Source organism: Triturus cristatus, chromosome 5_1, assembly GCF_964204655.1.
Source record: "Triturus cristatus chromosome 5_1, aTriCri1.1, whole genome shotgun sequence".
NCBI lineage: Eukaryota > Metazoa > Chordata > Amphibia > Caudata > Salamandridae > Triturus > Triturus cristatus.
Window position 1 is genome coordinate 698,771,199 of NC_140587.1, and position 24,597 is coordinate 698,795,795.

Below are 24,597 nucleotides of genomic sequence, written 5' to 3' on the forward strand. Positions count from 1 at the left end.
GAGACGACCCCTCCAGCCATGCCACCACAACACCACCGTATCTCGGGGGATCATTTGGATCTTCTCCGCGAGGAAGTTTCGGCTCTCCTGGCCAAGGGGGCCGTCGAGCGCGTTCCGAGTCCAGAAGTAGGTCGTGGTTGTTATTCCCACTACTTTCTGGTTCCCAAGAAGGGCAAGGGGGGCCTGCGCCCTATCTTGGACCTCCGGAACGTCAATGCCTTCCTCCGAAAGGAAAGGTTCAAGATGCTAACGTTGGCTCAGGTTTTAGCTGCCCTAGACCCTGGAGACTGGATGGTAGCGTTGGACTTGCAGGACGCATATTTCCATATCCCCGTCCTGCCGGCCCACCGGCGTTACCTGCGGTTCACGGTGGGCCAAGAGCACTTTCAGTTTACCGTGCTCCCCTTCGGCCTCACCAGTGCCCCTCGGGTGTTCACGAAAGTGATGGCGGTGGTCGCAGCTCATCTGCGCAGATCAGGGGTCCCAGTCTTCCCCTATCTCGACGACTGGTTGTTGAAGGCGGGCTCGCCCCAGGCTGTCGTCTCCCACCTCCAGACTACGGCGGATCTCCTGCATTTGCTGGGGTTTTCCATCAACGTGCCGAAGTCACACTTGAGTCCCTCTCAGAAGCTCCTCTTCATCGGAGCGGTTCTCGATTCGGCGCAGTTCCGGGTCCATCCACCGGAACAGCGGGTCCGGGATATACAGGCCCTGATTCCCATCTTTCGGCCTCTATCCCGGGTTTCGGTCAGGCTAGTGTTGCGGCTTCTGGGGCTGATGGCCTCCTGCATCCTACTAGTGCATCACGCCAGGCGGCGCATGCGGGCTCTGCAGTGGGACCTGAAGTTTCAGTGGGCCCAGCATCACGGCAACCTGTCCGACCATGTCTTGATCTCGGAGGGCACTGCACAGCAGTTGCAGTGGTGGCTCACGGACCGCGAGTGGGTCAAGGGCAAGAGCCTCTCCCTTCCCCAACCGGAGCATGTCGTAGTGACGGATGCGTCCCTCTTGGGTTGGGGTGGCCATATGGGAGAGGCGGAGATCAGAGGCCTCTGGTCTCCGGCGGAGTCTCGTCTCCACATCAACCTGTTGGAGTTGAGAGCGATCCGGCTTGCACTGAAAGCCTTCCTTCCCTCTGTCAGGGGAAGTGTCGTGCAGGTGTTCACGGACAACACCACCGCCCTGTGGTACTGCAACAAACAGGGCGGGGTGGGGTCGTGGACCCTTTGTCAGGAGGCTCTGCGCCTCTGGACATGGCTGGAACACCAGGGCGTCACCCTGGTGGTTCAACATCTGGCGGGCTCTCTGAACGCCAGAGCAGACGAACTCAGCCGCCGGTGCATGATGGATCACGAATGGCGTCTGAACTCCGAAGTGGTGCAAGGCCTCTTTCAGCAGTGGGGAGAGCCTTGGTTAGATCTATTCGCCACCGAAGAGAACGCGCAATGTCAGCAGTTCTGCGCGTTGGAATTTCCAAGGCGGCACTCGCTCGGCGACGCTTTTCGTCACGAGTGGAGTTGCGGTCTGTTGTACGCCTTTCCGCCTATACCACTTCTGCCCAGAGTGCTGAAGAAGATCAGGCGCGACCGGGCCCAAGTCATCTTGGTGGCTCCGGATTGGGCACGAAGATACTGGTATCCCGAGCTACTCAGTCTGTTGACCGATCCCCCGATACGTCTGCCCCTTCGGGAGGATCTTCTGTCGCAGCAGCAGGGGACGGTCCTCCACCCGAACCTGTCCAGCCTCCACCTCCATGCGTGGAGATTGAGCGGCGGCAGTTGATGCCATTTGACTTGCCTCCTGAAGTCTGTGATATCATTCTGGCAGCCAGGCGTCCCTCCACGAAGTCGGTATACGCCTGCCGGTGGAACAAATTTGTGGCATGGTGCACAGCAAAGGCTGTGGATCCCCTTTCCGCCCCTCTTTCTGAGGTTCTCCTCTTCCTTCTTTCTCTGGCCCGGCAGGGCTCTGCCCTGGGCACCCTGAAGGGTTATCTTGCTGCCATCTCCGCCTTCTTGCGGCTTCCTGATCAGCCTTCTCTTTTCAAGTCCCCTGTGGTTACACGCTTTCTCAAAGGCATTACACACACGTTCCCTCCTGTCCCTTTTGTAATGCCTCAGTGGGACTTGAATCTGGTATTGACCTTCCTGATGTGCGCTCCCTTCGAGCCTCTTCACAATTGCCCTCTTCGTCTTCTAACTCTAAAGACTGCTTTTCTGGTAGCCATCACCTCGGCTAGACGGGTGAGTGAGCTCCAGGCTTTATCTTCTAAGCCTCCTTTCCTATCTGTTCATCCGGACAAGGTTGTCCTTCGGCCTCGTCCCTCCTTTCTTCCTAAAGTGGTGACTCCTTTTCACCTTGGGCAGTCTGTCACCTTGCCCACCTTCTTTCCGCCTCCGCATCCTTCCAAAGAGGAAGAGAGGCTCCACCGTCTGGACCCAAAACGTGCGCTCTCCTTTTATCTGGACCGCACAAAACAGTTCCGGGTGGACGACCAGCTTTTTGTTGGGTACGTGGGCGCTAAGAAGGGGAAAGCTGTGCACAAACGAACCATCTCTCGGTGGGTCGTTTTGTGTATAAAAATCTGCTATTCCTTGGCTAAAAAGGACCCTCCTGTTGGGCTGCGCGCCCATTCTACTCGGGCCACGGCGGCTACTACTGCCTTGGGACGGGGAGTCCCTTTGCAGGACATCTGTCAGGCGGCGACGTGGGCTTCTCTACACACGTTTGCCAGGCATTATTGCCTTGACAGCCAAGTCCGGAGGGATGGCTTCTTTGGCCGTTCTGTCCTCCAGGACTTTCTGGTGTGATCTTGGTTCGCAGACCCACCACCGGGGATGGTATTGCTTGGGTATCTATTCTAAGGTGAGGAATCTAACTAACGTGTTTCTTTCAGATGAACAAGTTACTAACCTTCGGTAACGATGTATCTGTAAGAAACATTAGTTAGTTAGATTCCTCACCGACCCTCCCATCCTCCCCGTTCTGCGAACTGACATCTAGGGTTAAGGTTGTCCTTTCAGGCCCCTAGATTTTATTTTTGGCACCAGTGTCGGTCTTTGCATGGCTCTGCGTTCCTGGCGCGGAAGGCTATGTACAAGAACTGACGTCAGCGCGCGAGGGCGGCGTCTAAGTACTCCGACGACGTCATCCCGGCGCACGACGCCGACGACGGACGCGGAGCCGCAGACGACGCCTAGCGACGCGCAAGGGGTATTGCTGACGAAAAATCTTCCGGATCCAGTCTGACGCCTGGGGATATTCTAAGGTGAGGAATCTAACTAACTAATGTTTCTTACAGATACATCGTTACCGAAGGTTAGTAACTTGTTCTTCAGCCCCGGTCCGGCTTCGGAGCGGCGCCGTCTTCGGCGTTGATGAGTGAGCATTTCATCTATGACCCGGCTCCGTCCTTTCTGCCTGTTTACCAGGAGATGGATGAAGGGGAGGATTGGGAGGGGTCTGAGGACCCTCTGGCACAGCAGTGCCAGTTAAATCTGAAAGAAACACGTTAGTTAGATTCCTTACCTTAGAATATCCCCAGGCGTCAGGCTGGATCCGGAAATATTTTTCGTCAGCAATACCCTTGCCCGTCTCTGCGTCTGCGGCTCCGCGTCAGTCGTCAGCGTCGTGATCTCCGGGATGATGTCGCTGGAGTACTTAGACGCCGCTCTCGCGCGCTGACGTTGATTCTTCTTTTTTCCGCGCCAGTAAGCGCAGATCCGGGAAGAGCATACCCTTTAGTCACTTTTTGACTAAACTTTTCGAACTTTTTTGGTTCCTCTTTCGAGTCGACCTTGACTCTTGGTGCCGGTAGGGATGCCCGGGTTCAAGCCATGTGACGCCTGTCACCGACTGATGTCGGTTACGGATCACCACCGTCGGTGTCTCTACTGCCTTGGGGCCGACCATGATGCCGAGTCGTGCCCCGACTGCCGTGCCTTGACCTCGAAGGCTAGGCGGGAGCGGACCCGCAAGCTCCTTGAGATCCGGCAGTCGGCTCCGCGCCGTTCAAGGTCCCGGTTGAGGAGGAGGTTGAGGGACCGGTCGCGGAGCCACAGCCATCACCGCTCGTCGGGTTCGAAGTCCTCGCATTCAGGTAAGTCGAGGCACAGTAAGAACAAGTCGAAGAGGCGACATCGCTCTTCTGACCCCCCTCGCCGGTCGTGCGACTTGGCTGAGGTTTCGGGTGGCACCACTCGCGCAGCTCCGTCGGAACCGCAGGAGTCGCATCCGGCCCCATACCCTTTGGTCCCTGGGCCTAATGCGACTCCGAGCGAGATCCAGGACTTCCTCGTGGCCATGAGGTGTCTTGCTCCGCCGTCGAGGCCTGCCGGCACGCCTTCGAGCCCCGCAGGTCCGACTGGGAGGCCTAGCGAGCCAGCGGCTCCGGCGCTGTCGTCGACTTCGGTCCTGACGCCGCAGGCCCCGTGGGATCCAGGTCTGGATCCCGGTCGACGCCGGTTGACCTTACGACCCCTCCGCCGACGCCAACCCCTATGGTGCCGCCACCGGCGCCGTCTTCGGACAACGTCGTCCCTAGGTTCAGCCCCGATCCGGGTCTGGCGTCGAAGCGGTGCCGCCTGGCGCCGATGGATGAGCAAGTCATCTACCGCCCTTCTCCGACCTTTCAGCCTGTCTACCAGGAGTCGGATGACAGGGACGACTGGGAGGGGTCTGAGGACCCTCTGGCACAGCAGTGCCAGTTTGATCAGAACTGGGCAGAAGAGCTGGGGGATGCCAGTGGTCTCGACACCTCCCCTGACACTGGCTTCATCTCTCCTCCCTCCGTGGCTACGGAGGAGGGTGCTACCTATTCTGTGGTGCTGCGCAGGGCTGCCGAAGCCCTTCATCTGGAGCTCCCTGCAGTGGCCGTGAGGACTAACCTCCTCACTGAAGTGCTTCAACCGCCAGTAAGCTCTTCGGAGCCTCTACTGCAGTTCAATGAAGCATTAACTGACGTTCTGATGGGCACCTGGTCCAAGCCCTCCACAGTCACTCCTGTGGACCGGAACGTGGCCCGGCGCCACCGCCCTGCACCGGGGGACCCGAGCTTTCTGTCGGTGCACCCCACCCCTGAGAGCCTGGTTATCCAGGCCTCCACCTCCCAGACCGCCTTCCCGTCCGCTCCTCCGGATCGGGAATCCAAAAAGTTGGAACAGTTTGGGAAGAAGCTGTTTTCCTCCCTTAGTTTGGGGTTGCGGTCTATCAACACCGCGTGCCTTTTGGACCGTTACACCCACTCCTTGTGGGATACGGTGGCGGACGTGCTGCCCCAGTATCCGGAGGAGGCCCGGACACGGCTCGCCCAGGCTCTTGCTGAGGGGCGGAATGCAGCATGTTACTCGATGTGGGCTTGACCCCACTGACTCGCTAGGTAGAGCGATTGTGATGACGGTGGCGATTCGATGCCACGCCTGGCTGAGATCCACAAATTTCTCCGGGTATGTCCAGAGCACCCTCATGGACATGCCGTTCGATGGCCGTCGCCTTTTTGGCGATAAAGCGGATAGTGCGCTGGAGAGCTTTAAGGACTCCAGGGCTACGGCCAAGTCCTTGGGCCCCTCGGCCCTGCGCCTGCAAACTTCCGCTTTTCGCCCTTTTCGTGGCCAAGGAAGGGGCCACCCACACGTCCGTCTAGTCACAGCCACAGGCTGCAGAACCAGCCTCAACGCGGACGTGGATTCCGCCGAGGCGGAGCAGGGGGACAGAGAGCCGGTCAGCCCACATCTGCCCCAGCAGCATCTGCCTCAAAGCCTTCCTAGTCCGAGCTTTCAGCCCATTTCACGCCAGTGGGAGGCACGGTTCGCCATCACCCACTCCACTGGCGCACCATCACGTCGGACAGGTGGGTGCTGCAAATCGTCCGAAGGGGCTACTCCCTCCCATTCGAGGCGACCCCTCCAGCCATGCTACCGCTGTACCACTGCATGTCGGGGGATCACTTGCAACTTCTGCAGGAGCAAGTTACGGCCCTCTTGGCCAAGGAGGCCATCAAGCGCGTTCCTGGCCCAGAAGTAGGTCGGGGTTGTTATTCCCACTACTTTCTGGTTCCAAAGAAGGGCAAAGGGGGCCTACGCCCTATCTTGGACCTCAGGAGCATCAACGCCTTTCTCTGGAAGGAGAAGTTCAAGATGCTCACCTTAGCTCAGGTTCTGGCTGCACTAGACCCTGGATACTGGTTGGTAGCGTTGGACTTGCAGGATGCATATTTCCACATCCCTGTCCTGCCGGCCCATCGGCGTTACCTGCGGTTCACGGTAGGCCACGAGCACTTTCAGTTTACCGTGCTCCCCTTCGGCCTCACGAGTGCCCCTCGGTTGTTTACGAAAGTGATGGCGGTGGTCGCAGCTCATCTGCGCAGATTAGGGGTTCCAGTCTTCCCCTATCTCGTCTCCCACCTCCAGACTACAGCCGACCTCCTGCATTTGCTGGGGTTCTCCATCAACGTGCCGAAGTCACATCGGAGTCCCTCCCAGCAGCTCCTCTTCATCTGAGTGGTTCTGGACTCGGCGCAGTTTCAGGTCTATCCTCCCGAACAGCGGGCTCGGGATATTCAGGCTCTGATTCCGATCTTTCAGCCCTTATCCCGAGTTCCGGTCAGGATGGCCCTCCGGCTGCTGGGTCTGCATCCTGCTGGTACATCACGCCAGGTGGCGGATACGGGCTCTGCAGTGGGACCTGAAGTTCCAGTGGGCTCAACATCAGGGCAACCTGTCCGACCACGTCCTGATCTCGGAGTTGCAGTGGTGGCTCATGGACCGCGATTGTGTCAGTGGCAGATCCCTACCCCAACCGGAGCACGTGGTGGTGACGGATGCGTCCCTCCTGGGATGGGGGGGGCCACATGGGAGAGGCAGAGATAAGAGGCCTCTGGTCTCCGGTGGAGTCCCGGCTCCATATCAACCTATTGAAGCTGCGGGCGATCCGGCTTGCACTGAAGGCATTCCTTGCCTCTGTCCGGGGAAGTGTAGTGCAGGTGTTCACGGACAACACCACCGTCATGTGATATTGCAACAAACAGGCCAGGTTGGGGTCGTGGACCCTTTGTCAGGAGGCTCTGCGCCTCTGGACATGGCTGGAACATCAGGGCTTCACCCTGGTGGTCCAACACCTGGCGGGCTCTCTGAACGCCAGGGTGGACGAACTCAGCCGCCAGTACATGATGGATCACGAATGGCGTCTGAACTCGGACGTGGCGCAAGGCCTCTTTTGGCAGTGGGGAGAGCCTTGGTTAGATCTATTTGCCACCGAAGAGAATGCACAATGTCATCAGTTCTGCGTGTTGGAATTTCCAAGGCGGCACTCGCTTGGAGACGCTTTTCGTCGCGAATGGAGTTGCGGTCTGTTATACTCCTTTCCGCTTATACCACTTCTGCCCAGAGTGCTGAGGAAGATCAGGCGCGACCGGGCCCAGGTCATCCTTGTGGCTCCGGATTGGGCACGAAGATACTGGTATCCCGAGCTACTCAGTTTGTCAATCGATCCCCCGATTCGACTGCCTCTTCAGGAGGACCTTCTGTCGCAGCAGCAGGGGACTGTCCTCCACCCGAACCTGTCCAGCCTCCACGCGTGGAGATTGAGCGGCGGCAGTTGATGCCATTTGACTTGCCTCCTGAAGTCTGTGATGTCATTCTGGCAGCCAGGCGTCCCTCCACTAAAAGGTGTACGTCTGCAGATGGAACAAATTTGTGGCATGGTGCACAGCAAAGGCTGTGGATCCCCTTTCCGCCCCTCTTTCTGAGGTTCTCCTCTTTCTTCTTTCCCTGAGCCCAGCAGCTACTACTGCCCTGGGACGGGGAGTCCCTTTGCAGGACATCTGTCAGGCGGCGACGTGGGCTTCGCTACACACGTTTGCCAGGCATTATTGCCTAGACAGCCAAGTCCGGAGGGATGGCTTCTTTGGCCGTTCTGTCCTCCAGGACTTTCTGGTGTGATCTTGGTTCGCAGACCCACCACCGTGGTTGGTATTGCTGGGGTATCTATTCTAAGGTGAGGAATCTAACTAACGTGTTTCTTTCAGATGAACAAGTTACTTACCTTCGGTAACCATGTATCTGTGAGAAACATTAGTTAGTTAGATTCCTCACCGACCCAGCCTCCCCGTTCTGCGAACTGACATCTAGGGTTAAGGTTGTCCTTTTCAGGCCCCTAGACTTTTTTGGCACCAGTGTCGGTCTCTTGCATGGCTCTGCGTTCCTGGCGCAGAAAGCTATGTACAAGAACTGATGTCAGCGCGCGAGGGCGGCGTCTAAGTACTCCGACGTCATTCCGGCGCACGACGCCAACGACGGACGCGGAGCCGCAGACGACGCCTAGCGACACGCAAGGGGTATTGCTACAAAAATCTTCCGGATCCAGTCTGACGCCTGGGGATATTCTAATGTGAGGAATCTAACTAACTAATGTTTCTCACAGATACATTGTTACCGAAGGTAAGTAACTTGTTCGACGCGTCGAGTGGCAAAAAGCAAAAGGGCCCCACGCAGATCTCGTGGATGCTGGAGGGCTGGTCTTTGGTGCAGTTGCTGCTCTGTGTTGGGGCTTCTCAGGTCCCTTTGCACAGCGTTGAGGATGCCTCGGGTGCTGCGCAGTCAGCTTGTCGTGGACGTTCCAAGATGGCCGGTCCCACTTCTCTCGATGCCTCCACGGGTCTCTTCTTTGCAGGGACTGTGGATTGGGCTCTGAGATGTCTGGGAGTCTGGGTCTTGTCAAGCTTTGGGCTCGGTCTCCGGCGGGAGGCGGTAGCAAAGCAGTCGTTGAGTTGCTGGATGGTGCCTGTGTTCACAGGGTGGTCACTCCTTGGCCACAAGGGAGATTCTCTTCAGTCTTCTGTGCAGCAGAACGTCGAAGTCCAGTGATTCTTCTTCAAGTCGAGTTTCAGGATGATCTGAAGTCTTTGGACACAGCTCCTACTCTCATTCCAAATCTAGGGGCCGGATTACCTGCTAGGTCCCTCCTCTGGGTGGGACCAGGAAGGGGGGTGGTTACACCCCCTCTCCTTTGTCCAGTTTCACGCCAGGACTGGGGCTGGAGAGCCCCAGCTCCGGTTTGAACTGGCATATGCACCGGGACACCTTGTGTGCCCCAGGCATGTCTCAATCTATTCAGCCCTCCCTAACCCACTACACAAAATCCCGTCTGGGGTGGTGCAAGCACCTCCCCTGACAGGAAACCCTTTCTCCAAACCTCCCAAGCTGGAAGGACTCCCAGCAGCAGGAGGGCAGACTTGTGTCTGTGGTGGCAGCATCCATTTTGTGATGCTGAGGCTCTGTCTAACTTTACCCGGGTTTCAGGTTGGGTACATGTCGTGTCCCTCTAGAAGGGTGGAATGCTACCCCCGTCGCCAGAACTGGCGAGGGGATAGTATTCCAAATCGTATGACACCTTACTCAAGATGTTTTGATAGAGCCAAACCAAAGTTAGCATTTGACCGCGAGGTACATAATGCACTTAAGAGTATATGGTATGGCAATATTATGAAACAGCTAAAGGACGTTGTTCCGAAAGCTGCAGACAGGCTCAGCTCATGCCAGAGCACCATCTCACATGAAACCAAGCACTCTGCCTCCAGGATTGTTAAAGCATGCCATAGGAGTGACTTATAGGTTACCATGTGTCCATATATGTTAGATATAGATATACTATACCTAAGTAAGAGGTGATTACACCAACTTACCCCAGCTGAGTGATCAGCCAGTTGTGTCAAATAGTGAGGCCAGGGGTGGCATAATACATGCTGCAGCCCCTGGTAGGCCTTGGATACACCTATGCCCTGGGTACCTGGGGTACACTGTTACAGGGGCTGATGAGGTGAACCAGTTCTCATTGGTAATGCACCTAGTGTGCATTGGCATTAATTTAGGGAGAGAGCAGCCGGGCTGTGGGTCTGATTAGCAGGCCCACAGCCACACTAAGTCATAAAACCAGTGAAGCAAAAGCAAAAATTTGGGGTGACCATAGGATAGCAGACCCTACTCTACTACAGCAAGGGTCCCTATTTTGTCAAAGGTACCTACCTCTGTCAACTAGGGGCCCCCAGTTCTAACAGTACTCCTGCTTGCCGGTCCACTCCGTGTGACATCATCGGCATCGTGTTCGTCGGCATTGCGACGTCCACGCCGTCACTATAACTGCCACTCTGGCATGCGGTTGTCAACTCTTTTCTTTCCGCGCCTGCCACCGGCAATCCGTTGAAGAGAGCTACCCCCTGTCACTTTTTAACAGACTTTTTAAAAACTTTTGTCGACTTCTTTTGGTGTGTAGGATGTCGAGTAAGAAGACCTCGGGATTCAAGCCGTGTGGTGCCTGCCTCCATGCCATGTCAGTCACGGACCCCCATTTAGTGTGTCTCTGACGCCTGGAGTGCAACTACTACTCGAAGTTGTGCTCCAACTGCCAGGCCATGGCGCCGAAGGCTTTCAGGGAGCGGTCCCTAAAGCTGCTTTTTGCCCAGCATCGGGCACAGCAGAGGTCACCTCGTCGGTCTTGATCCGGGTCTTGGTCGAGAGGAAGGTTCGAGCACCGCTCTGGTGAATCGAAGTCCTCTTCGTCGAAGTCATGTAAGAGGCACCACAAAAAACAAAAGAAGTCGAAGTCTGCTTCTACTTCATCCTGCTCGTCTCACGACGCGGCGGAGGAACCTCTGCATTCTAGGCCCAGCTCCAAGGAGCGGGTGCCTGTGTTGTGTCAGTGTTTCCCTGCCTTTCCGGGAGCGAACCCTGCCCAGCTTAAGGAGTTCAATAACGCCATGTGCACCATATTTGGGCAGGCTGACCCTGCCGGTGCACCTTTAGGCCCTGCAGGCTCGGATGATGGAGGAGTCCCTGTGGGTCCTGTACCTGCGGCTCCGGCCCTGGTGCCATTGGCTGTGATTGAACCTGGTCCCGGGTCCGGTCCGGCACCCGTCGCACCTCTGCAGCGACCTTTCCTGGCACAGAGGTACTGACTGGTAGCACCTCCCAAATCCTCATAAATGACAACATGGAGCCGGTCGGGCGTCCTCCGATGACAAGACAGGTTCTGACGGAGCCATATGGCTCCATGCCGTTCAACCTGCCCTATTATGTAGGGTTGGGGATGGATGAAGAATATTGGGAGGGGGAGCAGGATCCCTTAGAAATTCTTCACCCACAAGATACGGACTGGTATGAGGAACTGGGTGATGCCAGTGGTTTGACACCTCCCCAGAGTCTGGCATGCTGTCTCCACCTACCCTGGCTACGGAGGATGGGGCATCATTTGCTCTGGTGGTGCGTAGGGCTGTGGAGGTCCTAGACCTGCAGCTCCCTACGGTATCAGTCAAGACTAACATCTTGACAAAGGTCCTGCAGCCTGGGGTCTCGAGCTCAGAACCCAGACTGCCTTTTAATGAGACCTTAAGACGTCCTTCTAGGCACCTGGTCCAAACACAGCACAGGGGCTCCTGTGAATAGGACGATTGCCCACCACCATCACCCCGCACCGGCCGACCCTGTTTTCCTCATCGCCCACCCCACAAAGCTTGGTGGTCCGGGCTTCCACTTCCCGTGGCGCGTTCCCTTCTGCACCTCCGGGCCGGGAATCCAAGAGACTGGAGAGTTTTGGAAAGAAAATGTTTTCTTCCGCAAGTCTGGCATTGCGGTCAGTGAACATTGCATGCCTTTTAGGGCCATTATTCTCATTCGATATGGGACACGGTTGCGCAGGTGCTGCCCAGAGTCTCGTCGGAGAACCGGGCTCTACTCTCCCAAGCTATTTCAGACGGGAGAGATGTAGCAAAGTTCTCCATCAGATGTGTTGGACACGACGGACTCACTGGGTAGAGCGATTTCCACGAAGGTGGCCTACGTTGCCAAGCCTGGCTGAGAACATCTGTTTTTTGGGGGGGATGTCCAACCTAACCTCATGGACATGCCCTTCGGTGGCTCCCGTCTCTTCAGAGACAAAGTAGATGCTGCCCTTAAGCTCTTCAAGGACTTGCAAGCCACTGCCAAGTCTGTGGCACTCACCACAACTTCCCGGCCCACATCTTCTTTTCGCGGCTACGGAAGGGGCTAACAACTGCGCCAACCCTATTCCGGCCAGCAGGCCCGCAATTCAGCAACCTCTCTAGGGCCGTGGACTTGGTTCACCCCGACTCCGTGGGTCGGGAGGCCAGAAGTCGAGCCAGGCTAAGATCCCCTCCTCCACCGCAAAACCTTCCTAGTTCGATAACCCAAGATAATTCACAGCCAGTCAGTGTCAGAGTACGCCATCATCTGCACCACTGGTGGAACAACACATCGGACAGGTGGGTGTTGCAAATACTCCGAAGGGGCTACTAACTCCCCTTCGTGACTTCCCCTTCATCTATGCCTCCAGTGAATGATCGGCTTTCAGAGGATCACCTTGCCCTGCTCCGCTAGGAAGTCAAAACTCTCTTGGCCAAGGGAGCTACAGAGAGGGTTCCTAGGCCAGAAATAGGCTGTGGTTGCTATTCTCTCTATTTTCTGGTCCCAAAGAAGGACGGAGGCCTTTGTCCTATCCTAGACTAAAGAGCCCTCAACTACTTCCTCACATAGGAGAAGTTCAAGATGCTCACCCTAGCTCAGGTCCTATCTGCACTAGACCCGGGAGACTGGGTGGTAGGGTTGGACTTGCAGGATGCCTTTCTTCATATCCCCGTGTTGCCTGCCCATCGTCGCTACCTGTGGTGAGCTACGAGCACTTTCAATTTAAAGAGCTCCCCATCGGCCTCACCTACACCCCTTGGGTGTTCACAAAGGTGATGGCGGTGGTCGCAGGCAATCTGTGGAGATCAGGGGTTCCAGTCTTCCCCTGTCTTGACGACTGGTTGTTGAAGGCGTGCTCGTCCCAAACAGTTGTCTCCCACCTCCAGACTATAGCGTACCTCTTGCATTTGCTGGGGTTCACTATTAACGTGCCGAAGTCACACCTGACCCCCCTCTCAGACGCTCTCTTTTATTGGAGTGGTTCTAGACAGGGTGCCGTTTCGGGCTTATCCTCCCAAACGGCGAGTCCAGGATATTCGGGCTATGATACCGATGTTACAGCCTCTATCTTGGATTTTGGTGAGAATGACTCTGAGGCTGTTGGACCTCATGGCCTCCTGGATCCTGCTAGTGCACCATACACGGTGGTACATGTGGGCTCTTCAGTGAGACCTGAAGTTCTAATAGGCACAGCATTGAGGAAATGCCACCGACCTTGTTCACATTTCAGAGGTCACTACGAAAGACCTGCAGTGGAGGCTAACAGACCGCGATTGGAACAAGGCAGATCTCTCCCCCTTCCCCACCCAGATCTCACAGTGGTGACAGATGTATCCTTTCTGAGATGGGGTGGCCATCTGGGAGAGGTGCAGATCAGAGGATTCTCGTCTCCGGCAGGAAGCCAAGCTCCATTTCAATCTGTTGGAGCTTCGGGCAATCCCACTGGTATTGAAAGCCTTTTTACCTTCCATAAAAGGAAGGCTGGTACAGGTGTTCACGGACGACACTACCGCCATGTGGTACTGCAACAAACAGAGCGGAGTGGGGTCGTGGACTCTTTGTCAAGAGGCCCTGCATCTATGGACTTGGCTGGAACAACAGGACATTTCCCTGGTGGTTCAACACCTGCCTGGTTTTCTGAACGCCAGGGCGGTTAGCTCAGCGTCTCCATTCAGAGGTGGCATAAGGTTTCTTTCAGCAGTGGGTAGAGCCTTGGTTAGATATGTTTGCCTTCGAAGAGAACGCGCAATGTCATCAGTTTTGCACATTGGAGTCTCCAAGGCGGCTCTCGCTCTGCAACGCTTTTCACCGCGTGAGGAGCTCAGGCCTCCTATACTCCTTTCTGCCATACCACTCCTGCCCAGAGTGTTCAAGAAGATCAGGAGTCACCGGCACAAGTTATTCTTGTGGCTCTGGACTGGGCACGGAGAATTTGGTATCCCGAGCTTCTAGACATGAGCATGGATCCTCTGATCAGGTTGTCCCTTCGGGAGGATCTTCTGTTGCAGCAATAGGGGAGGGTTCTCCACCCAAACCTGTCCATTCTGTGCCTCCTTGCGTGGAGATTGAGCGACGACAGTTGACAGTTTTTGACCTCCCTCCAGAAGTCTGTGGGGTTATTCTGGCAGCCAGGCGTCCCTCCACGAAATCAGTAAACGCCTGCTGATGGAACACATTTTGAAAATATTGTACAGAAAGGTCCATCGACTCCTTATCTGCCTCCCTGGTAGATATCTTTTTGTTTATCCTTTCCTTGGCCCAGCAGGGCTCTGCCTTGGGCACTTTGAAGTGCTATCTTTCTCCCCTTTCAGCTTTTCTTCGGCTACCAGATCTGACTTCACTTTTCAAGTCCCCTCTGATTTAGAGGTTTTTGAAGGGGTTAACCTACTTGTTTCCCCCTTCTCCCTTTCTTATGCCACAATGGGATCTTAATTTAGTCCTCACCTTCTTGATGTGTACATCATTTGAGTCGATACACAATTGTCCTTTATCGAGGCTCACTATTAAAACAGCATTCTTAGTGGCAATTACCTCTGCTAGGAGGGTGAGCGAACTGCAGGTACTGTCATCACAGCCTCCTTACCTGACAGTTTTTCAGGAAAAGTGGTGCTGAGAACAAAGGCATCCTTTTTGCCCAAGGTTATAACTCTTTTTCATCTGAGACAGTCAGTCAATCTGCCCACTTTCTATGCATCTCCACATCCTTCCAAGGAAGAGGAGCGTCTCCATCGTCTGGACCCAAAAACAGCATTATCATTCTATCTTGATCGCACTAAGGAGTTCGGGATGGATGACCAACTCTTTATAGGATATGTGGGAGCAAAGAAGGGGCGTGCTGTTCATAATAGGACCATCTCTCGTTGGGTCATCCTCTGTATAAAAGTCTATTACACACTGGCAAAAAAGCAGCCTCGTGAAGGCCTTAGGGACCATTCAACCAGGGCGAAGGCTGCCACCACATCCCTCCAGCGTGGGGTTCCGATTGCTGATATCTGTCAAGCTGCCACGTGGGTGTCTCTGCATACGTTTGCCAGACACTGTTGCCTGGATTCTCATGTTTGCAGGGAGAGCCTGTTTGGCTGCTCCGTTCTGCAGGATTTTCGGGTCTAAAACATTTCCGCAGTCCCTCCTTCGGGGAAGGTATTGCTTGGGTATCTGTGCAAAGGTAAGGAATCTGCAGCTAGATGTCTCTATCAGATGGAAAAGTTACTTACCTTCAGTAATGCTTTACCTGGTAGAGACATGATCTAGCCGCAGATTCCTTACCGACTCACCCATCCTTCCCGCACTGCGGAATTGTTTTTAGTGTCAAGGATGTTCCCCTTCAGGGCCCTAGCTGTTCTATTTTAACACACCATGGTCAGTCACTGCATGGCTCCCCGTTTCTGGCGTGGAAAGGTGTGAAAAGTTCTGATGTCAGCGCACCAGAGTGGCAGTTATAATGTCGGCGCGGACGTCACAACGACGACGAACGTGAAGCCGACATCACGTTGAGCCGACCGATGCCATCTACCGGCGCGCAGGGGTACTGCTCGGAAAATTTTCCGGATCCAGCCTGACGCCTGTAGGTTCAAAGGTAAGGAATCTGCAGCTAGAACAACCATTATAGCTTTCAGTAAAGCCATCGCGTAGATGGGGAACTCGTAATGACCAGTGCCCCGTACTTGTATTTAAGATGGCTACCTCAACACTTATAATGTCGTGCCACTGGAACCAGACATCACCGGGGCATATTTGCCCATGCAGATTCCTCACAGATGATATAATGCACCCTGCCTTAGGGCTTCAAAGCCTGCTGCGGGTTGACTTGCATATAGTATCTGCAGTGTATGGGCATGGCACACAGGAAGTGTGCCATGTTGTGTTTTCGAAATGGTTTGCACCTTTTCACACAGCCTGCAGTGGCAATCCAGATGGATTTGAGGGTTTTTCCTTCAGTGTGGCACAATACATGCTGCAGCCCTTAGGGACTCTCTTTAGTACCCATGACCTAGGTCCCAGGATTACCTTTTACTAGGGGCTAACAGAGGTGCTAAAGACCTTGCCAGTTGGGGTACAATTGAATATGTGCTTTGTTTTAGGGATTGTGCACTGGCACTGGGGCCTTGTTAGCAGGGACTCAGTGCTCATCATTCGAAAAACAGCAGTGCCAATGGCAAAAAGTGAGGGTGACATGACAAAAAGGGGCACTTTCCTACAGTTGGTGTCATCTTGGCAACCAGGCTTCAATCCACCAAATGGTATATGCAGGACGCTGGTAGAAGTTAGTTGCCTGGTGTTTCCCCCGTAACATCCAACCCTTGAATGCGGAGTTGGTTGACATCCTGTGGTTTTGTCTGTCCTAATTACAGCAAGGCTTGCTGTGGCAACAGTTAAGGGTTATCTTTCAGCACTTTCAATCTTTTTATGTTTGCCAGATCAGCTATCACTTTTTAGATCACCTGTTGTGACACGTTTCTTGAAAGGGCTAATAAACATATTACCGCCAACACCTTTTGTGATGCTACAGTGAGATCTTAATTTGGTTCTCACTTACCTGATGTGCACTCTTTGAACTTATGCACACCCGTCATCTACTCCTGTTGATGATCAAGACTGTGTTTGCCATTACATCTGCAAGGCAAGTGAGTGAGATCAGGGTCCTCTCCATTGAAAAGTCATACACATCACTCACGGGACAAATTGGTCCTTCAGAGGAAAGCAGCAGTCCTGCTGAAGTTAGTTACGGCCTTCCACATTGGACAATCCATCACCTTGTCAGCATCCTACACTAGCAAAAAGAACAATTGATGGACAGAATGCTACACACAGTGTCAAACATTCAACCCAGTACAGGGATCTGGGCTTAAATCCATTGCTTATTTGGCCTCCATGTCATTCCAGCTCAGACCTAGCCATATGGAAATCAACCTTGACCTTGTTCCCCCATGGGAACAGTCCAGCCCGAAGTGCCAGGCCAGGTCCTCCCTCGACTGGAAACAAACATCCTTGGACCGGTTTCAGGGCATCACTCCTCATCGGCCAGACTAGCTTGACTCCAGTGGCATGGAGAAAATGGGGCATACCTGTCCCATTCTACACTCCACCACATTCTTCTAATGAGGAGGAATGCCCTGAGTTTTGACATTGATTGCACCAGAGACCATCGTTAGGACTGTCAACTATTTGTGGGCTTCTCCGGTGCAAAAGAAAAGTGGAAGGCAGTGCAAAAGAGAACCACATCCCTATGGATTGTTTTATGTGTTAAAATGTGATATGGGCTTGCAAAAAAGCATCCCCCTAGAAGGCTTTAGTGATCATTCGACCAGAGCGAAGGCTGCTGCTACTGCTGCGCTTGTGCGCGATGGGCCAGTCTTAGACATCTGCTATGATGCTACATGGGCATTCCTCTACATGTTCTATAAGCACTACTGCCTGGATTGCCAGGTCTGGCAGGATTTGCATTTTGTCCCATATGTCTTGCTGGTCTGAGACATTCCACAGACCATCACTTTGGGAGGTAATGCTTTGACATCTATTCACAAGGTGAGGAATCTGCAGTTAGAAGTCTCTATCAGTAGAACGAGTTACTTACTTTAAGTAACACCTTTTCTGGTAGAGACTCTCTCTGACCACAAATTCCTCACCAATCCCTTTCTGTTGAATGGACTCACACAGTCCATTAATAAGATCCCAATCTAGAGATTTGCACAGTGGCACATTCTGATTTCTATGGGCTCCTTGTCCGATGGCACCGACAGAGATCAGAAAGAAACTGTAGTCAGCATGTGCAGGTAGCACAGATATAGTGGCTTAGCGTCACACTAAAAGCTGGACGGGCATATGCACAGCGCCACCTATCGATTTGTGAGGGAAATGCTATAAAAATTCTCTGGATCCAATCTGGCATCTGGGGCAATTCACAAGGTGAGGGATCTGTATATAAATTGAGCCGCTACCAGAATAGACTTTACCAAAGGTAAGTAGCTTGTTCTTCCGCACAATAAAATGCAGGGACTTAAGGCCCTTTTCTTATTTTCCATGTATTAAGTAGTCTATTGAGCTTGTTTCTCCTTAGTCAACACCATCTGCAAAGCGTAGGTATTTGGTAAAGGTCAGTTTTAGCTCCAATGCAAATTCATCATTCTCCATGAATGTAGTAATTGTCACCACAGTATGAAGGAACTTTCTACACGCAACGCCTCATTCAAACACCTACTGATCTGTCCCAGCACGGAGCATCTGTTATTGTGGGCACTTATTAAGGGGCAATACTGTATATTTGACGATATGTCTGATGCCGGAAAGCTGCTAGCCTCATAGAAAAGTAGTTTTCTTTGCTCCATGTTGCCTTAGAAACAGATGTTGTTCCTAGAATGTTTAGGGCTGACCTTCTCAGGACTTCCCATCAGTAATAGTTAGGGATGGGTTTATATTTCCATTTGCCACCTAATTACATTAACTGTTGAGCAGAGATCATTTATCGATTCTTGAGTCCTTGAATTCCAATTTCTATATCTACATTTTAAATGAGATTTAAATCAGTTTACAGTGTAAATGTTCTTACATGGCAGGTTTAAATAACTCACTCACCTAACTTTGAGGGGTGGTCACTTTAGACCTGCTGAGCAATTTTGAAAAATGTTGCCAAGCAAAAGAAATTTGCTTGCTTGCCCGTCACAGGAGGTTTATGTGTGAACTGTATGGGCTGATCTTTCCTAAATCTACTGTTTAAGAAAAAGTAATTCTAATCTGTTCACCTGCCAGGAGCCCCTTATGTTAGGTGTTTGTAATGGATAGACAGTATTGAATATCCTAAAATGTGATGAAAGCGCTAATATTAGAATCCCATCCTGTCCTGAATACAATTACCCATTAAAATTTACTGAGAATATTCCAATATTTCAAGGGACATTAGTGCAACAATATGATTGTTAATTTATACTCTTAGGCCCTCATTATGAGTGGTGCAGTTTCACCTGGAGTGATACTGTTGAGTAGACCTACACCACCCGGAATTTCAAGTGCGTTTGAGCTGGAAATTATTGAGTGCACATACTACTGGACCAGATGATTCCAGGCCGGTAGACACCAGCCCCCACTTTGCTGCTACTAGTACTACACAGTCATGCTCTCGCCCAACCCCTGCAACAGCTCACAAGCAGCAGTGCTCTCCCTGGACAGGCAGAAACCTGCCTTGGAACCCCACCAAGGAACCTTCCCTCACAGCACTCTCACAGATGCTTTCTGGAAAAGTGTGCAGTTTTATTTTTAAAAGGGGGTAAAATGCTTGGTTAAAGGACCCAGTATATTTGCTCCCATGCAGTGATTCTCCATTCTGGGAAAGAAAACTCAGAATAGCTGGAATTTAGTGTGGAGATACCTTCCGAATCAACATTCTGGCTTCCCCGGTTTCCCTGCACCAAGTTCTGGCTAACTCGTAACGAGGTCCTTGGTAGTGAGACCAACTCTAGTCACTGAGGGAGACATATATACTTTACATACCAGAATGTGATATTTCGGTCTATTACTTCTGTGAATTTAGGCCTCTTTTGAAAATCTCATTTGATTTAATTCAATAACCATTCTTATTTTATTTTTTATTGCATTAGTTTCTACCTGTGCCAGAGATGATGCCCTTCCGCCTTACTTGTCAGTTTCTAAACCTGATGTTGCCAATGAAGGAGTCTGGTCTAATTAACAGCATGATGATACATGCCCTCAGAGCCTATCGTGACGATCCAGACCTGCTTATTAATACCATGGACGTGTTTGTAAAGGAACCTTCTTTGGACTGGAAGGTAATGCTTTTCTTTGTCTCTAGAGGTTCATGGAGGAGGTGTGGTTACATGTTGATGCTCTTTTGTCTCTAGAACTGTGAGGGGTGGAGGTACATGTGATGATTTATGACCATGCCTGAAATAGAACCATTTTCACCTGTAGTGCAGTTTTTCATCTGCTGCTTCATTGTATGTTTATATTACTGTTGACTATGTTATCGTAGTCATCCGTTACTGCAGCAACATAGCAGTGTGTCTTATTTTAGCTACATTATTTTTCAATGTTAATCCTTTTCTGAGGGATACACCTACCTGCAGATTTCTCACCTGTTGAATATCCCCAGACACCAGACTCCATAAAGAACCTTTCTAAAGTTCTCCTATGCTAGTAGGTGGTGCTGGCTCCATCTTAGCATCAGAAACAATGGCACAGTGGCATTAATGGGACCATAAAATAAATGCCCTCCCCACCTCAGCAACATCAGTTTCCTTTCTTCCAATCTCGTCGATGCACATTAAGCAATAGTCGCCTTGATTTTTTTATCACCTCCATGATTTTCTTGGAGAGCTTTTTCTCTTTTATAAATGTTTTAGAGTGCTGAGTTTCTGGGCAGAGTTTCGCCCTCTACAAAATCAGGGTCCAAACCCTGTCTTGACTTCAATTAACAAATGTCCCTTTCAGACCTATATGTGGTCTATCTGTGAACCTTGTAGTCACAGCACAACTCAAGTTCATGTGAGCACAGGGGCCTCATGCACCCCAAGGCCAAACACTTTATAGCCTGTGATGTGTGCCACTGGGTCCCCTGGTACCTTTTGGGGCTTGCTTGGAGTTCTGCTAGTGGGTCTTTCCCCGATCCCACGCATTACCCTTGTTCCTCAAGGAACAGCTCTGGCCCCAGGTGTGTTCATTCCTGCACCTAGAGTCTCGCCAGTTAACTGACACCGACCCTAGTGCCACCCACATAGCATTTGATGCCCAGATACAAAGCTAGTCTACAGAGGTCGGGAAGAGATGCCCTGAGTGTAGGAGAGTAGGGTCTGCTTTCTATGTTCACCCCCACTTTTTGCTTTTGCTCCACTGGTTTTCGACTTAGATGTGGCTGTGGGCCTGCTAATCAGACCCACAGCCCAGCTGTTCTCTCTCTAAATTCATTCTATGTACTCTAGGTACATAACCCAATTGGTAGGGATCACCTTGTTGACCCCTGTACAGTGTACCCTAGGTACCCAGGGCATAGGTGTACCCTAGGCTTACCAGGGGCTGCAGCATGTATTATGCCACCCCTGGCCTGGCCTTACAATCAGACACAACTGGCTGATCACTCAGCTGGGGCAGGGTCGTGTAATCACCCCTTGCTTAGATATAGTATACCTATATCTACACTCACAATAGACACATGTGTACCTATCAGCCACTCCTATGGCAGGCCTTAACAATCCTGGAGGCAGAGTGCTTGGTAACATGTGAGATGGTGCTCTAGCATGAGCTGAGCCTGTCTGCAGCTTTCGGAACCATGTCCTTATAGCTGTTCTATGATATCGCCTACCATATACTCTTAGAGTGCCTTATAATCTTAAACGGTTATGGTAACTATGGTTTGGCTTTATCGAAACATGTCGTGTAAGGTGTCTAACACTTTGGAATAATACCCCCATACCATTTCTGGCGATGAGGATAGTATTCCTCCCTTCTAGAGGGAGAAGACATGTTAAACCCTACTTACCCGGTTAAAGTTAACCAGAGCCCCAGCATCACAAAATGGATGCTGCTGCCACAGACACAAGTCTGACCTCCTGCTGCTGGGAGTTCTTCCAGCGAGGGAGGCTTGGACAATAGGTTTCCTGCCTTGGGAGGTGCTAGCACCACCCCAGACAGGACTTAGTGTATTGGGGCAGGGAGGGATGAAAGAAACGAGACACTGCCTGGGGCACACAAGGTGTCCCATGCATAGTCCAGTTCAAACCGGTACTGGGGTACTCCAGCCCCAGCTCTGGCGTGAAACTGGACAAACTCTTTATAAATTTATAAAGCCAGCCTGCTTAAAGAAAAATAATTTTTTTGTTAAAAATCGACTCTACTACACTCCCTATAAGATCGCTAAGTTTGCCCCCCTCCCCCCTCCGAAATGTCCAAGGTGTCATACCCCGTTAGCCAACGATGAGCATATTTTTTTCCAATGTCACAATCTGGAGGCTTTTTGGAATGAAGTGGGGTTATCCTTCCGGGACATTTTTAAATTCAAGGTGGAAGTAAATCTCTCTTTGGTGTTTTTTGGAGCCGATGGGCATTTCACTAGCTCTGCCCCCGAGCAGGATAAAGGGTTATTAATGTACTTGATATTATTGGCACGGAGAGAAATCTGCAAGAGATGGAAGGATCCACTCCCCCCGAAAAGAGAGGATTGGCGGCATTCAGTATGGCTAGGCTGGAGTATGAGCGCTCTGTGGACAAGGTCTTAAATATCTGGCACCCGTTAATGTGTTGGGGTCGCTCGTTGAGCTTGTTACCATCAGTCCTATGATTACACCATATCCCTGAGAAACATCAGAAGGGATGGGTCTGGTGATCCCAAGCAAGCGTGGTAAGCCACTGTGCCTCCCCCCGCTCCATCCTTATTTGTTGGCTATTAAACCCGCTGCCGCTTGATTAGGTGAGATGAGGACAAACAAAAAAAAAAAAGAAAGAAACTGGACAAAGGAAAGGGGGTGTAGCCACCCCCCTTCCTGGTCCCACCCATAGGAGGGCCCTTGCAGGTAGCCCAGCCCACTAGCCTAGTATATTAGGAGGTAGCTGAGCCCTGCAGAATTAGATTACCCTGAAAATCTGCAACTTGAACAGAAACTCTGGACCTTCGACATTCGACCTCAGGAAGAAGACTGAAGAATCTCCCTTATGGCCAAGGAGTGACCACCCAGGGCAACCAGGCACCATCCAGCGACCGCTGCTTGCTTTGCGACTGATCCTACGAGGGACGACTGCAGAGACTGACCAGCGCCGTGACTTCCAGACACCTCTGAACCAGATCCACATCCACAGCAAAGCTGAGACCCGTGGAGGCGACGAGGGACGTGGGACCGGCGACTTGGGAAAAGTGGCTAGTAACTGACTAGCGCGACTTCTGAGGCTTCCTCGAGGTTGTGCTTGGGGAATTGAGAAGCCCCAATCCCGAGCACCATCTGCAAAGAAGATCAGCTCCCCACACTTCACGTGTTCTGCGTGGGGCCCTTCTGCACCTGAGTTGCTCGACGTGTTGTGCGGTTGCTGGCCCGTTGGCTAGTGACCCCTGTGACGACGAACCTTCTAGTTTGCTTTGCTGGTACGGCTCCTCCAGACTAGCACTCACTCCCCTGTAAAAGGGAAGCACCCCAGACCTTCCTGGTCTGCAACAGAAGCAAGTCCGCCATCCTGCGTGGGTTACGCTTGCCAAGGCTTGTTGGGTCCTAACTCGACATCGACGCCGCCGACAGCAAGAGCCTTCGTGGGACAGCTCACCTCCTGGTTCTGGTCATCCTCGGTACCCGTGGATGCTGAGACAAGCTTCACCTCTTCACCTGCATCTTCACGACATTGCCTGGCTCCTTCCTGGTCCCGGGCTGGTGGCCTAGACTCTGTCCCCTCTTCTTGCAGGTCTCCTTCTTCACGATTCCATCCCCGGAAACCACCGGACACTCTTCACTGACTGCCTGTCAGCAACTTTTCTTCAGGCATCCATAGGAGTCAACGACGAAACCCGACGCAAGTTCACACCTATGCACCCGCAGCCCGTGGGCTAGGTAACTTGAGTACTCCGGTGCTCACAAGGGTATTAACTATCCTAGCATCTAGTTTCCGAGTCTCGAACTCCTAGCTACTTCAGAAGTGTCCTAAAACGCTTAATTTCTAACTATCACTATTTCTATCGACTTTTACGCATTACACGTGAGTGTTTCCACTCTGCACCTGAATCCCGTGGGCCTCCTACTTCCTAGTTCCTGGTAGTGTAGTGTAGCCCCAGCGATTCCCTAGGCCTAGGCCTATCCTGTGTTCGTGACAGTGGTTCTTATACCACTTACTTAGTATATGGTTTGCGTGGCCCCTAGGGCCTAACTGTATTACTTACCTGTGTGACTTATGTATACTTGAATAAGATTGTGTTGTGCTTACCTCGAATCTCATAAAGAGTGCTGAGGGTGTTTTGACTTAGAATAAATACATTCTATTTTTATATATCTGTTGTGGTGTCCTTTCATTTGATATTCAAGGGATTACAAATGGTATAACAGCTGGCTTCACATGGCATACAGAGTTTAGCCTAAGACTGCTCTTGTCTATGCTACCACTAGGATAGCTGGTCTATAAGGTTGACTTTACAACCAATCACCATAAGGGTTGTTTGGACTGATACAAGGTGTACACTAGAATTAGTGACATCATATATCAGGCCAACTTCTCACACTGAGGATAGTGGAGATGGAACAGTATGAAGAGGAGCAGAAGGATGCGTCATGTCAGTGCTATTGGCAGATGACGCATGTCACTTTTGACACTCACTGGAGCCTTCTCCAGATGCAGGGTATCATCCAACATGACACGGATGATGGCAGTGAGGAAGCTAACTTACTGACACACATCTTCAGACATGACAGGGTATCTTACCTTGGACCCTTCCCACAAGATTGAGATTGGGTGTCTCTTAGGCCACACTCTGGGATCTTCTTTCACATGGTAATCAAGAAAGCTGCTGATGTTTTGAAACTTTCCCGCTCTACTGAAGAGACCAGATGCAGTATTTTGACAAAGGTTCTGCGGTCTTCCTCATCAGAGCCACTGCTGACTTTTAATGAGGCTCTAACAGACCCAGTCAAAACGGCCTGGGAGAAGC

At 52.1% G+C, this 24,597-nt stretch overlaps 1 protein-coding gene across 3 annotated transcripts in view; it reads left to right on the top strand.

Moving 5' to 3' along the window:
* PRKDC (protein kinase, DNA-activated, catalytic subunit) overlaps positions 1-24,597 on the top strand; it is a 2,754,228-nt gene that overhangs the window by 2,668,901 nt on the left and 60,730 nt on the right. For all 3 annotated transcript variants that reach the window (XM_085605657.1, XM_085605658.1, XM_085605659.1), the window contains one exon: positions 19,565-19,753. In XM_085605657.1, coding sequence (XP_085461783.1) covers positions 19,565-19,753 — 189 coding nt within the window. The remainder of the gene's footprint in view (positions 1-19,564; positions 19,754-24,597) is intronic.